This window comes from Oreochromis niloticus, linkage group LG8 (assembly GCF_001858045.2).
Source record: "Oreochromis niloticus isolate F11D_XX linkage group LG8, O_niloticus_UMD_NMBU, whole genome shotgun sequence".
Lineage (NCBI taxonomy): Eukaryota > Metazoa > Chordata > Actinopteri > Cichliformes > Cichlidae > Oreochromis > Oreochromis niloticus.
Window position 1 is genome coordinate 346,538 of NC_031973.2, and position 16,225 is coordinate 362,762.

Genomic DNA, 16,225 nt, shown 5'->3' on the forward strand with positions numbered 1-16,225 from the left:
CATGCTCTGTGCCCACAGGCAGGAGGAGCTGGGCTGCTGCGACAGTTTTTTTTTCCCCCTTGTACGCCTGAAGGTCACGGTGCTGTAGCGCCGCTTATTTGGATGTTTAATTATGATAATAGCTCCGCTGCATCCTCCATTGGACTCTGGGGAAATGTCGCCCAAACTCCTGGTTGCTATAAATCTTCTCGTTGTTGTGCTGCTTTGTGTTTAAACCTCCACATTATTCATTTCACTTCCACTGTGTCCAGGATCGGGATCACAATAATATATCCAGTTTCCACAGAGCGGATGTGAAGGCTAATTCTCCACAATACCTGACCTTGATTGGCAAATAGCTTTTGTTTTGGTTGCCATTATTGATGCAAACCTGCTAAATGGAGCTTTTCCACTTCAGTGGTACTTGTAGTACTTGTACCACGTTAGTTTAATTAGAGGCGGTCTGGCTGAGCTTTTGGAGCCGTGTTGCCTCTCGCTTCAGCAGAGAAACAGGACGAGTTCAGCTTTGTCACATTTTCTTCTCTAATTTGTCGTCGTTTTGCGTCGCTCCTATACGTCTATGCTTGTCTTGGTTTGAATCCATTTCCTGTTTTATTTCATAAATGTCCACCTTCATGCACTTCACTGTGGCTTCTGCTCATTGTTCTGTTTCCTGCCAGTTGTCTTGCCAACCTGTGTTCAAAAAGCCAATCACTGACAGCATAAATACTCCATCCTTTTTTGAGTTTTGGCTTCCCAATCACTTTTTTTTTCATGCATAATTCCTCGTGATTTTCTTTCCTGTAGTCCATAATCAGTTTGATTTTGTACCTGCCCCTAACATGTGGTGTTTGCTAGCTGACAGGCCAACTGTGTGCGACCTTTGACCCAAACTAAACTTTACCTTCGCCTCAGGCAGATTTAAATGGCACTGACAAAGGATGGAGCAACATGTTGGTTTGTTTTAATTTGAATATTTCCAGTATTTAAAGACTTGATGGTGTTAGTGGTCTTTCTTGATTAGATATATTTAGCCAGAAAACTTTGGATTGGTTCAAGTTTTGAATTTCAAAATTTGTTATCAACCTACCAGGTTTGTTTGGAAGTTTGAGCTCAGCATGAATCATTTTAGCCTTTTGTATTTCTTTCCCTGACATTTCTTTGAAGGACTTATATTGTTGCTTGTTCTTCTTTTGCCTGCTTTCCTCATCCCAGTTAATTTCACCTCTGTTCTGTAATTACACAAGTATAAGAATACTTCAGTACAAAATATACTCATAACATAATCATCCAAATTGCATTTAATGAGCTCCACAGTCACACAAAAAATGAACATGTACAATATTAGTATCCAGCACTAGGCTTTATTAAACCGGTTATTGTAGAGTCCTGTTTGTCATTAGCATCCTGGTGAGGGCAGGATGGTTTCCACCACACCACCTCTCCCTGAGGGAGGCTGGAGGACAATGTAAAGAATAATTTGCACTCTTGTATGTAATAACAGTCGAGTGTTCTGCCACGCATGTTTTATTTCCCTGTAGTTTAGCCTACCAGGGATTTGCCACATGGGCTGCTGGAAAGATAAATGGCACCTTTTGTATTACCACTTATTAAACCTTTAATAGGAATGGATTTTCCTGTATGAGGGTGATGAAAGGAGTGAGTGTAATTGCAATGACTGTGGGTGCCGACATCGGCCTCTTCCGCTGATTAACGGCCCGACAGAAATCAGAGCCGGGATAGGTAGACCAAAGCCGGCGTCATCTTTATACTATCATAAAAGTCCCGCTGTGGCAGGCGGCGTCACGCACCATGACTGACAGCATCTATATATATATTTATATTTATTTATTTGTTGCTGTTGTTGATGCAGGCTGTCAGAACAGTAAATGATCTATATGAGTCCTGATTTTCACAGTAAATGGACGTCATTCATAACTTCGTAACATCCACGTTTTCAGTAACAGGTCGAGGTTATATTTGCTTCCACTACTTTTTATGTGGAGTATTGACCTGTTGGGCAAACCTCAGTGGAAATCTACTTTAACATGTGGCTAAAATGCTGCCTAACCCTAACCCCACCCAAAGTGATTTGCTGGCACTCTGGTGGATGTTGAGAAGCTAATGTGAGCAAATCGCATGTGTGAGCCAGCCCGAAGTCACAGGAGCTGTCCTTGGTGCTGAGAGGGAGGCAGCTGTACGAGTGTTTTCCTGAACAGACCTGAAGCCCGCTGGACTTTGTTTCTTTCCTTCAGCTAATCCTTTCCATGCAGCCTGCATCAGGATGTCAATTCATAATAAAAAGTATACAGGCACCAAGCAGTCAATCAGCGTAACACAGAGATTTCAGTCCTGAATGAAAGACGCATTTTCATCCCTTTTTATTTAGGCCTCAGTGTTACACACAAGCTGTCTATGGTGTGAGTGCTCATAGACATACTGTCACGGTCATGCATTGATAGACTTGCAAATGCAGGGTGGAGGTGTCATGAATCGCACAAATATCAGTCGGACACTTTGGATTTCCCCCCAGGTTTCCCTCACAGTCACTGTTTGGTGTCAGAAAGCTGAACGTGAATTAAAATATCTGCAGAAATGTTTTTTTGCACCCTGGGTTGGCTCAGCCTCGTCCATGTGATTCTGAATGTTTCCTGTTGTTTTCCCTCTATTAGTCTTTTACATCACTTCCTGCGTTGTTTTAAAGGTTAGACCCTCACGTGGCTTCCTTGTGATGTTTACCTTTGTTCCCTTTCCTGTTATCGTCTAAACTGAGATCACCTGTGCCGTCTCTGTGGAGTTTCCTCTTGTGCTTTCTGCCATCTCCTTGAGTTTTGTTTCCAGTTGTCCCATCTCTATATGCGCACATGTTTTGTTTTTTGGTTTTTTGTGTGTGTAGGGTTTGGGCAAATGGTTTGGAGGAGTTTGAGAATCCGTAAAGGTTGGATTAAACCAAATACTGGTAAAGATTTAAAAATAGGAACAGCCCTCCTCCGCCTACCCGGTTAATGAGCCTTCATTCTCCTTATTTATCTTCAGTTTGCTGCAGTTTAGTCTGACTGAAAACTGTATTTTATTTGTATATTGTGTACAGAAAAGCACAAACAAAGACAAGAGTTGAAAATCCTCATCCATAACCATAAAGTGTAATTACTGCCCTGAAAAAAAGAAATACATGCTCGCGTATTTTCCCACTCAGCTCTAGTGTCTGGGGTTTTTTGTATTAACTTTAATATAAAAATAAAATAATTATTTCATCTCTTGTACTGCTCAACAAACTGAAAAGCACGCCTCTCGGCTCCACGTTGTTCCCCTGTTTTAAAGTAGCTTCACTGAAAGTTTTAACTTTGGAGTAAAATGTGTGTAGATGATGGAGACGGTTACGCTGCTTCACTTTTCCTCTTGACGTTGCTGTCGATCATTTGCCTTCTTGCTACAAATGCAATGCATAAATAATTGGACTGAAATGTTCTTCTAAATAAAATCTATTTGCTGGCAGCAGGTGGTGGGAAATAAAATCTGAGAATGTTGTGACCCAGTGAGAGTCCCAGCCGCTATAAAGTCTTTCTGAGATTAATAGGTCAAGCAAGAAGCCAGACTTTATGGTCCCATCTCTCAGAAGCTGCTAAATCCCCAAATAAAGCAGCCGCTCTTTCTGGTATATATATTTTTTCCACCCAGTTTGAGCTCTGAGACTCACAGCCCTGGACTCCTGGTTGATTACCTGCCAGCGAGAGGTGGGGGCTTGATAAACTTAGCCGCTCCAATACATTGTTTTTGCATCGGCGGCGAATAAATGGTTTTTGGCTGCTGGCTGGTGTGAAGTTCCCACCTTGTACGTGGCGTAGGAATGTTTGCAAATATGCTGGAAAGGTCAGCCAAGCCACACATTAATTTTCCAACTTAAACAGGATTCCCACGTTTCTGTGGCCTTTATTAACCGTTCAGCTTTTTCATAAAATTCAATAATCCAACAAAGTTTGTAAGCCTTTCTGTGGAGCAATTGGATATCAATACACTGTGGTTTAAATGCCAAGAAATACTTTGACATCACGTTTTTAAGGCATTCATGTAATACAACCGCTGGTCGATACCCAGCTTTCATGCGTGTGAGATAGTATCGTATGTGTAATATGTCTCGATTATAATCGTCTTTCCTCATTAAAGCTTGCAGAGGCCAGACTGTTTTTTCCCCTGTTGCTGGAACAGCAAGCCTGTCAGATTAAAATGCATTTGTTCTCAGAGTGTATTCACCTTACAGTCATGTATATGAAATCTTTATTGTCCCAGGAGTGAATTTTGCTTTCAGTCTGCACAGTTTTGTCTCACCAGACGGACTGCCATGGCAGAAGGAGAGAAGCTCCTGCCAAAGAGAGGCTGTCCTCCAATTTAAAGTGGAGTATGTGAGGACAGATGGACGCCGGGATTTTTGGAACGAGTGCGGATTGCAGGGGTGATTTGTGCAACTCACTATAGCAGGTGTTAAACATGCGACGGCTCTTTTGTTGCAGTTTTAGGACTCGAGTGTAGGCAGACTAAAGAGTTTGCAGGCGGTGCATGTATGGCAGGACATATGTTTGCTTTTGTTGGGAACAGCATGGCGAAGGAGCAGGAAACAGGATGGGTGGAGTTACACTGGAGGAGGTTTGTGCTGTGAGAGAGATGAAAATAACCCGTAAGATGTAATTCACCTGTTCATTAATAAAGTAAACCGCACAGCTGTTTAGTGAACGGTCATAATTTCAAATCAAAGTCTTAATATCCTCAGTGCGATGTAGTGAACCGAGCATTTGGATCAGGGTTGGTGGAAACTTCAAATCGTGTCTTTACAAATGTCAAATGTCTTCAGTTGTCCTGATTCAGGACACACAGCCTTGAAACGTGCTTGCAGAGCGATTCATGGAAATGGTGCTGACTTAATATGAGCAGGAGCTGTGACATCTCAGGCCTCAGTGCAGCGACGGTTAAAGCAAACTTTAATGAAACATTTGAGCTGAACGGTGCGCGCGTCTGTGTTTGAACGGGGGCTGATAACGGCCGACGTGAAAGACTCGAGCAGCTTTGGAGCTTTTCTGGTTTCACATGTGACTCAGCTGCTTGGATTCCCAATTTTAAAAAGTTATCAGCACATCTTGGACACACACATCATCAAACTTGCGTTTCCCCAAATGCTAGCTGCTGAGTCTGTTACAGATCTGAAACAAGGCGTTCGTTATCTTGACCAAGAACACTTCGACCTGCAGCCAGGAAGACTGAGATTGAACCATAGACCTCCTGGTTAGTACCTCCTAAGGCCTCGGCCACACAGGACTGGAGATCAGTTGGCAGCAGCTATGCTTGGGCAAAATGTGAATTCCTGAACTGATTGCTGCCTGTCATCAAGTCACAAAGAGGGAGCTGCACCTTAAACAGAGCAGCAAGCAGACTGCTGCCATCCCCTGGAGTTTGCATTAAACATGTTGATTTGTTTGCAGGTAGTTAAAGTCGCTAACTACCAGCCGAGCAGAAGTAAAGCCGGCCCTTTGCTGCGTGTCTTCCCTCATACTCTCTCCCTGCTTTGCTGTCTTTTCGTCACTTTCTAGTAAACTGGAACTTAAAAAGGCTTCAATCATTGGTCCTGTTGGACCTGATCAATCAAAGGGCTCCTCCCATTTCACCATCATTGACCTGCACACTCTCTGAAGGGAAAATGATCAGCCAAAAAACCAACAAAACTCAAGAAACACAGTGGAAGTGTTTATGAAAGACAATAACATGGAACAGGAACAGGAGTGACGAGCTAACAGCTATTTACTGTTAGCTTGATTAAAACTCCCATCACTTGCATCTTTTTCTCACAGCAGTGATGAATCCTCTGCTGGTTTCTGTCACTTCCACAGCTGGTCCGCCACACATGGCCCCCCTGCCCAACACCTAGCAGAACCATCCACTAGTCCGGGGCTTAAGCAAACGGCCAGAACGGCTGAACTGGGGAGGTGGAGAACTGGCTGAGGGCCCAATAGCCCGGGGACCAGGCTGGAAATGACAGACCGAACCCGCCATAGGTTCCTTGATCACCGGCGGGCGCGGGGCGCTCTCCGAGGAAAGGGCAGAATCCAACAGTCTGGTTGTAGATGGGCAGCCACGGCGAGGGGCCCGGGCCGGCACTAACGGATTATCCTGCAGATCGTGCGCAGGTTTAAGCCGGTCCACTGAAAGTACCTCCTGCCGACCCCCAAGTCCAAAATGAAGTGCTTGTGGCCTGGCTTAACAACTCTATACGGGCCGTCATAAAGCGGACGCAAGGGAGGTTGATGAGCATCATGCCTGACAAAAACAAACTGAGAGGAGTCCAACGATCTCGGAACAAAAGCTGATCAAGGACCAGCTCAGCCGGAGAAACCCAGAGGTCCTCCTTTACTGAGCGCATTTCCAATAAGACCCAGGGAAGACGGTCGACCCAGTTGCCACCCCCCATGAGTAGGCAGTTGGCAACAGTGAGAAGGAAAACCACCCTTTTAACAGGAAGAAGCCTACATATGTAAATAATCTTCTGAAGATGCAGTCATACTTTTTTAAAACTCCACTCTTCAGTCACAACATTGCAACCCGGCTGCTTGTTACTGTGTCAGCCCCACTTTCTGCCACCAAAAAGTGCCGAGTCAACAACTCTAAAATCTGCCCTTTGTAATTGGGATCAAAGAGTTCTGAGGCTCATTAATCAGCCTCCAACTCTTTGTGTTCCTTTGACTTTAGCTACAGTGCATTGTTGTTCTGGAAACCACTTCACCAAGTGTTTGGTCTGCACTAATGTTTAGGTGCTGTCTAACTCCTCGGCAGATGATTGTGTTCACTGTTATCTTTATCAGTCAGAGGTTTTAAAGGGGACATGAAACGCGACACAAGGCTAGCCCTGCTCTCATAACCTGACATAGATGTAACTCTGTCTGTGAAGCTGGATTTAAGAAATAAGAGCTTAAAGTTTCAAAACATGTTTAGCACCATCTTCTGTCAGTGTGAAACGTGACGTCATGTGGTTGGTTGGGGCTAACAGACTTACATTCGTCATGTTAGCTAACCAGTGACAGAACTGATAACTCAGGGGAAAATAACAAAACTAAAACTAAAAATCAGTGTAATGGGATCACTGTAGTGCTGCAACGGTGAGTTTATGTCCCCTTTAATGGTGTGGCTGGTGTTTAGTGGGGGAGTCGTGTATTTTAGCCTGTTGGATGAACGTGTCCTTTAATTCTGCCAGTTTCCTTGCAGCAGACAGTGGCAGAGAGCCTGGGAGGTTCGACTGTGAGCTCACAGAGATACCCGTGGGTCTACAGTCCACCTCCTCTCCCCTTGGCACTCATTATTAATTAAACTTGTTGAAGTTTGAGGCTCACCAGTCTGCTGTGGCTGCGAGCAGAAATATAAACCTCACATCAATCCCCCACCGTGTCTCTGACAGGTGCAACAAGCCTCATTCTTAATTGAAAACGCCCGACTGACTGCAATTTCAAAAGTGGATGATTGATTGATCAAGCCCAGAGGCTAGGCAGCGTCCCCTGCGAGGAAGGCCTTCAAATCCACAGCGAGGCTGAGCAGAGTTCATTTGGATAGTCGGAGAGATGAATGAGCACAAGCAGCCTGGCAAATTGAATTCTCACTCGTAGGCAGGAATTTCTTAATTGTGCATGACAAATTTCCCAAACAGAATCTGGAAAGTTTCATCAGCCCGTCCATTTGTCTGCTCGTCTGTCCCTCTGTAGGCTTTTCGGTCCATTTCTGCCCTCGATCCACTCGCCTAGATGTTTAAAACAGGACACAAGCTCATTTTATACATGTTTATTATTCATTTTCTCACCGCGGATTCCCCTTTGGCTTTTTTATGAAATGAAATGCATGCATCATCTCAACGATGGGACTCGTGAGCATCGTGCAGTAAAAACAGACACTCCTGAAGTCTTTCTCAGCTGCAGCAGCTGTTGATATCTACTATCAGACCCCGCTACTGGTTTGATAGCTGGAGGCTAGACCTCCCATTCTACTTTTAAAAAACCAGAAGAAGCACAAGTAAACCGGCAGTCTGAGAGAGAAGAGCTCTATTGAGGTGTTTAAGATATGTGGTCGTCTGATTATTCGATAGCTTGTGCTTGTATGTGAGGAGAAGGATTCAAGGACACGATTGAAATCAACTCTGTGTAGCGCTCTCGGGTTTTTAGTGGTTTGTGTTTGCATCATCGATTCTGTATAAGAAAGGAGGTCTTGTTTGGGGTTTTTTCAGGTGGCTGAGTACAGCCTCCTCTTTAGCATCATTCCTGTCTCTAAAAAAACCCCCCAAAAAAACGGAACAGGTGGAAGTTGGGGTGGGCGATATATCGAATATACTCGAGGTATCGCGAGTTTTTCCGCGTGCGATAGTTAAAATGGCTTTATTGTAACCATTGTTGCCGTATAGGTTGCCATGGCAATATTAAACTATCGGCATGTAATTCACTGTGAGTTTCTTTTTCCCCAAGACGCTGCGAATACGTCATTAATAACCCCTCCCAACCTGAAAATGTTCTACCTGGCGCACTGCGCTGAGCATGCGTGTTTATCAGTGTTGGGTAAGTTACTTTAAATTAGTAACTTAGTTACATTACTAGTTACTTTTGATAGAAGTAACTAGTAATGTAACTAACTCAGTTACTTCAAGTTACTCGTTCTTTCAGAGTAACTAGTTACTAGGGAAAGTAACTTTGGTTTTACTCAGAATTCTCTTGTTAATGTGTTGCTTCCATAACTGGATACCCAGCCAGACTGCCAGTCTTCTAGCTTGCTTACTTGCCACAAGTGCACTGTGCCACCTACCAACAGAAAGGAAAAAATAATGTGCACATTTCCACGAGAGAAATCTCACGCCTGGACCGTCGTTGACCGCCGCCATGATTCTAGCCTGCTTTTTACATCCAACACAAAAACTGCAGTCGTGGTGCTTTTGATTGTACTCAGAACTCGGAAATTCTGCCTTCTGAATAGGAAGATGTAGGTAACACCAGACTGCAGATGAGCTGCATACAGAGCTGGACTGGGACAAAAAAATCGTCCCGGGTATTTTGACTAGAGACCGGCCCACCATTATAGGAAAAATCATAAAGCCTTTGAATGAAAATAAACACTGTTGTGACAGTGATGTACACTGTTCTGATGGTATATATGTATCAATCTATCAATTGTTTGTTGTAAGACTCAGATAATTATTTTTTAAAAGCGAGACATTTTAAATGAGAATAAGAAAGAAAAGTATTTCTTTGTGCCCCCCTTTCCCTGTTAATGCCCTACCTGGCCCCCTGGCAACACTTTGCTAGACCCGCCCCTGCACAGTTACCAGCTGTCAGCTACGCAGAAAAGGATCCTGGTGTTATTTGTCTCTCAGAAACAGTTCATAACTTCCCTTCAACTCATCCATGTCACCTAAAAGGTAAACCTGTTTCTCCATCACCTGTTCAGCTCTGATGATTCAGTAAGGACATCTCCTGGTTTCATCTGCATGTTTCCCTCTCACCAGATAACCAAACCGATATCATGACCAGCAGCTTTACAGCTGTGGCTCCAGCAAACATCAGCTGATACTAGCAATTAATATTAAATAAATTCTAACAACAGCTGATCAAGCTTAAACGTGCTGCTGTTGTTTAGCGCGACATCCGCTGGTTTCCTCTTTCTGGCGCAAAGTGGGCGATAAATAAACAAGAGAGAAAAGCCGATCAGCTGATCATTGATCAGTTTCGTGATTGAAGTAGAAACAGGAGAGAATGAGAGAAGAAGAGGCAGCTGTGCAGCTTCAGCTTTGTGTCTTTTTCATTGTAGCTGAAGTCCGGGACAAACTGTGTTCCTTTTCACCTCAGTACGAAACGCGTAATATTTTCTCTGAATACCAGACGATTCTGTTTTTTACGGGACGGTTGGCAACTCTAATAATTAACCGTATGAACAAAATAAAGTTCAACATCAGTAACATAGCACCCACCCAGCTGTATAGAAACTCCGTCATGCTAGCTAGCACGCAGTACGAAAATGTCAGCATACCGAAAATAAACTCCACCTAAACTTGGTTTATATCTGACCCAGATAGACTGCAGGTCATAACTTCTTACCTGAAGTTCAGTTCACCTGACACGCGGACCGGCGGCCGCTTCGGGTCTCTCCTCTTGCCTCCCTTTTCCTTCATCCACCTGCTGGCCTCCACCACTTGCTAATGTTATTGAATCTGTGGAAGCTCCGCGATATCCACCACACGAAGTAACGAGTAACGAGCCTATCTAAATCCCAGTAACGAGTAACGCGTTCCTGGTTTTAGCATAACTAGTTACCGTGCTCGTTACCACAATAATAACGTAGTTACTGTAACGCGTTACTTAATAACGCGTTAGTCCCAACACTGGTGTTTATACGCTACCAGAGAGGGAAAAATAAGGCGACAGCAGGAATTTCAGAGAGCGAGGGTAAGAGATTCGCTGTCGTTTGGATGTCGAACTAAATGCAAGACGTGAAACTTCCCACAAAAGGTAGCAGTACCCTGAAATTATTCCACTGCAAAATTCAAACAGTCTTAAACTGCATATCAACATCTCCCCACACACCAAAGAAAACGTTAATTAAACCAGCTGTGCCACCCGTGACTGTTCTAGATCAGTCGTGTTTTGTTTTAGTCACTATCTAGATTTTATTTCTGTAATTTGAGTTCATCACATTTTATATTTTTATATATTACAGGTAGCAAAGAACACCTTTTTTAATTTCAGTAGTTTTATTTTGTCTCGTGAATTCTTTGATGTATTTTTTGTTTGTTAGAGGTCTGCTGTTGACACAGAGAGATTTACTGTCACAGTAAGCGATGGTTAAAAAATGGTTAAAATAAAACATTTTATTCAGACTTTTTTGCATTTGAAGTAGAAAAAAATACGGAATAGTCGATTGGAAGTATACCAGTGCAATTTTAGGCACTGTATGGTTAAAAATAACATTTGTCTTTCGAGGATATTTAAACATATTGTGATTTATATCATGTATTGCGATGTAGCCCCCCCCAAAAAAAATATCTTGATATTAGATTTTTCTCATATTGCCCGGGCCTGGGGTAGGCAGCTGCAACGTCTTTGTCCAAAGTCCTGCATGAACTCAGATTGTTGTTCTCTATCCAGCCATCGTGGATATGACTGAAGAAATGATAAACCACGTGTAATTCTTTGATTAGTAACTCTCATGAGAATGCTTAGTGCATTCATACCTTACAGTACTGCATGTGATGACTGTATGGTGCTTCTTTGGTGATGGTATACACAGCACTGTTAGTGGCTGCAGGAGTTCAGTGGTTTGTACTGATAAAGGACCAGAGATGATGTGTTCTAGCTGACAGGAAATTTGAATACGGATTTTTGTTGAGATATATATTTTTTCTGTGGAGATAATAAAATGATAATTGGGTGGTATTTTCAGTACAGCAGTGTTTGAGTCCTTAACCTGTTTCCACTCCCTGTTTCTACCTGTCCAGGTGCGATATTTGAGGTGAACGCAGTGCGGGACGATGAGGTGTTCCAGCTCGCCGTGTCTGACCTCAGTCTGAATGACGACATTCTGCAGAGTGAGAAGATCACACACTCGATTAAACTCATCGAGCCCAACAACCCTTTCCAGGCGGTGCAGGAAGGTAAGGCCGCTGCTGCGTTTACGTCACGTGACGGCGGGAGTGTCAGATGATTTTCGTCCGCAGTGCTTTCTGCAGTTTCCTGGTTTCCTTGCTTCTTACTCTCCTGCCTTGGACTGTTAATCTTTAGATTGTGCGGGTGCCGCCACTCGCTGAGGTATCCTCACAGCTAATGACCCAGGTATCAACCTCCTAAATGCTGTTTAAATCACGGCAGCTGCAGCCGCTCTGCCCGAGCTCTCAGAGGACGCTGTTTGTCTTTCATGCAGCTCCACAGAGCCTGTCCTTTGCCTCTTCTTTCCTGTTTCTCAGGGTTTCCTTTGAGATTCATTCTCTGTCTTCTCTCTCTCTCTCCCTCGCTGGTCTTCCCTGCAGAGGAAGCTAGGGGGAAGCACTGAGTCCAGCTGCACACAGGCCTCTCAGCTTTGTGAGGAGCTCGTGTGGCTGTGAACACATTTGCCGAACTTGTTTATGTGTACGCTCGTGGCTGCAGAAAAGGCCGTGATGATGTGGATGATGAAGCTTATGCTGGAGGATGCTGATTGTTTTGCTGCAGTTAATGACGATGATGTTGATGCTGGTGATGAGACGACTGTTGTGACGATAATGGATATAACTGGTATTGATAATGATGCTGATGAATGTTACGATGGTGCTGATTATAATGTGAGTGTCGAGGATGAGGATCCCTGCAGTGATTAGGACGACGCTGAAGATGATTAAGGGGTATTAATATGTGCCGGGGGGGAAGGTGACGCCGTCGCAGACACGAAAGAGGATGAAAGTGCGGTGCTTATGCTGATATTGCCATTCGAGGATGATGGTGATGATGCACTTGTTGCAGCCGGTGTTCATTTCGACACGATTTCTTTCTGAAAATATCTCAAGTTCAGCTTCGGTTTTCTTTATTTGCACCCACAGGTAGATCTAGTTTGCAGCAGGTGAGTCATCCATCCTCAAATGCACATTTTTCAAAGCGACACAAACAACAGATAAGCTTATTACAACACGGCGCTGGGGAAAAATTGCTTCCACATCATGTAAGATATATAAAAGCTATGATTTGTTCATCTGAGTGGTGGCTGCTGGAACAAAGCTGTTTTTATACTCCGCATCACTCAGCACTTTGGGACTTAAAAGCTTTTGTCCAGATGGAAGAAACCAAATCTCAGTGGAGTGGGCAAACAGTGATGAAGTCCTGAAGTGAAACCAAATACCTGCTGTAATCGTGCCGTGAACAGGGATGTTGGGTCAAGCTGTCCAATCAGCTGATTAGGTTCACCATCTATCAATTTGACTGAATGAGTTTCTGCTCTTTATAGACAAGGATCCAAACTGTGACACTGAGAAAACAGGACAAAGCAGATTCAGTAGAAGCTAGCAATGCAAAGAGAGTTTCTACCAAGTTTACCTCCACAGACAAATTTAGGTCTGAAAAGATCCAACTGTACATGTAAGCCCGGGTAAAATCCTGATTTTGTTCCAGTTGTGGCTGCTGTCAAAAATCAAGCCTCATCTCATGTCGATTGCTGCAGCTTGCTTTGTATCAGAGTTAGCCGGGCCTCCATTGCTCAGTCACAGCTGGTGCAAAACATACATTTTTATCTGGTGCAATGAAGAGTGCACGATTCCAAGTTTAGCAGATTGTTTACGAACATTTTAAAATCCTGTTAGTTGTTTTTAAGTCTCGCAGGTCTGTGTTTGCTGTGACCGTGTAGCGCTTCGGTCAGCCCTCTTGTTGTGCTTTATAAATAAAGTTTTATGGTATGAATGTTTGTCCGCACTGTCACATCGTCCATCATAACTTTGGGATGCATCGGCTCATTGCTATGAGAAATGGACCTCAAAGATTAAGGTTCCAAGTCTTCTTTGCAGCACATAATCTTTTTTTCTCAGTGTTTTGCTGTGTTTCGATCACCTCGGTGCTCTGATGTGTGTGGTCGAACCTCCCACGGCTGAAAATCATGTCACAACAGTGTGGATTTGTTTCTACTGCAAATTAACATCAGCAAAATCACTTTAGCCCCCGTCGCAGCGCTGGAAAGCAGGTGACTAGCTCAGATGGTGAAGCTGTCGTGACGAACACCTTCACATTAATCAGCTGTAAGACTAGCTCAGGATTTAATTGGTTACTTCCTCCAGAAAGCTCATCAGAGTCAGTCAGACCACACAGAACCGAGCTGTCACCTTAATTAGCTTTGTGTTTTCAAGTGGAACTTGAAAAATGTGGACTTCTTCCTTATGTCAAGGAAATGAGGTGCAGTAGAGGTAAATATAACAGAAAAAACACAGCGTTGAACTTGTTCATTTAAAAGCCTGAACGAGAACGTTTGGATCACGTGCAAACAGGTGTTTCAGAGGAGCTGCGGTAAAACTGTCAGTTTTCCTCCTAAAGGTGGTTAATGGAGGGAAATGAGGGTAGATAAATCTCCCCAGGCTGCATACGTCTTGTAATTTTTAATTAACAGAAATCTAATTAAAATATTAATAGCATTTTGATTGTACTGTGAAGTGCACTCGTATTACGGAGTTGACACCACTCTCTCAGGCAGCACCTGATGCTAGCACGGTGACTGGAAACAACAGCATGTTGACTTTTGACTCTTCTGTCACGGATGTAAATAAATCTTTTACAGCACACAGGACTCCCTGAAGCGAAATGTCAAGTGGGAACAGCCCCGATTAAAATCATCCTGAGAGCAGATGTTGGAAACAGAGCACTGGATTTGTTCTTTAGCTGTGCTCTAGTTTTTCAGTCCTGCAGACGTACATGTTGCTCAGTGTTTGGGTGTTTCTGCACACCACAAGGTGGTGTTTGTAGGTGGTGCTCTGTCTCTTCAGTCGTGGTGAACATCTCTGCTCTTGAATGCAATAAAGTTCCTCCTTTTCTGCTCTTTCTCAGAAACCGCTGGCATCAGATTTTCACATGGTTGGGTTTGGCACCAAACTGGATTTTATTTCATTTCATTATTTAGTACGGTTTGTTGTTTGGGCCAAAATATTCTCCTTTAAAAACATTAACCTGCTGGCAGCTACATTTTCCCAGTGTAAATGTTTAAATGATAAACAATTAATAAGTAAAGACTTCCTGAGATTTCCATGCAGAGTTCTCAAATATAATGTGATGACCTCGTCATAATAATCAGTATATGGAAAACAGGAAACAGGAGCTTGTTCAGTGAAAGTTTGGAAAGCTGAATTTTTCTGAAAATATCCTGATCGACTCCCTGCAGTCGAAATAATTCAGCCGTGTGAAAACGTACTTTTAAACTTACAGGAACAAAACATTTTACATTTATTGACATCATATTCAGTGACTCAGGCCTGCGGACACACAGGAGAGCTCATTAGCATGATTTCAGGTGTTGTGTCCTTGTGCATTTTAATGGCTGTGACATGGCGCGCATGAATATGTATGTGTGTGTTTGCATCAGTGCTGCCCTTTCAAAGGGCACGGAGTCGGGTCTCGAGTGGACGGGAGCCACTCACATGTGTTTGTCTGAATCAGATGCGTGTCAGCTTAGCGTAAGACCTCCTGCTCTTTGTTAGAGACGACACAAACACTCATTTTATTTCCTGTGCCAGCTCATCTCATCCTCTGACCCGACAACAGCAGCACAGCAGAGAGCCCTGCTTACATTTGGGAGGAAGCGGCTTATTTATTAAAAATAAATGGATAATATTTGTTTTAATAGTAGTAAAATCTACTATGCTGTACATGCATCTTGTTTTGATTTCTAGATAATGGTCTAAATAGAAGCCAAAAGTATTAAATTAGATGATCTCTAATGTTTTAGCTGAAATAAATGCAGGAAGTAAAGCATCTAAGGACAGAGGAAAATGAGGGAAGGGAGGGCAAAGAAGCCAAAGGGACATTAGAAACAGAGAGAGGGAGAAAGTAAAGAGGACGAGTGGGAGACGGGGCAATGATGGGGCAGATGAAGAACAATTAAAGTGGCAAAAAAAGGAAGAAGGTATTATCAACACATCTGATACAGTGTGTGCGTGCGTGCGTGCGCGTGTGTGTGCGCGTCATAGCCCAGCTTTTTCTCTCGCCTTGACCTTTTGCAGATCTCCCATGATCCCCGTCTGGAGAGACTCTGCTGACAGCCTGGGCTGTAGTGGATTATGGGTAATGAGACATGGATTCACACCCTGCCTCATGTGAGAGAGAGAGAGTGGGGGTGTGAGAGAGTGGGGGTGGTGGTCAGTGTAAGTTTTTGTGTGTTGTCAGCTGACTTAGAGCCCCGTCACCTTTATTATATCATCTCTGTCTGTGTGTGTTTATAGTTTTATGTGTAAGATGAGACCTTTGGCCTGTCACATGACCGGTTTACTCCCTCACTGAATAAAAACATCCCTTTGAATAGAAAACCAGTCACACAATAGGAGAAACCCAGTGAGCCAGCGTGTGTTGGCATCATGAAAGATGAATGAAGGAAGGCATCCGTGTGTCCCCATGTGAATGTAAATGTACTTAGATAAATATGATTAATAAGTGTGATCAAGTGATCACATGGTTGTTCTAAAATTATTAAAAAAAACAAACTTTGTGCCACTTTTTTGTTTTATAATACCAGTTGTAGTGTT

General features: G+C 43.4%; 1 protein-coding gene across 3 annotated transcripts in view; it reads left to right on the forward strand.

Annotated features, from left to right (window-relative positions):
* The window catches only part of grid1b (glutamate receptor, ionotropic, delta 1b), a 578,026-nt gene that overhangs the window by 9,184 nt on the left and 552,617 nt on the right, over positions 1-16,225 (forward strand). For all 3 annotated transcript variants that reach the window (XM_019362378.2, XM_025910012.1, XM_025910013.1), the window contains exon 2: positions 11,483-11,638. In XM_019362378.2, coding sequence (XP_019217923.1) covers positions 11,483-11,638 — 156 coding nt within the window. The remainder of the gene's footprint in view (positions 1-11,482; positions 11,639-16,225) is intronic.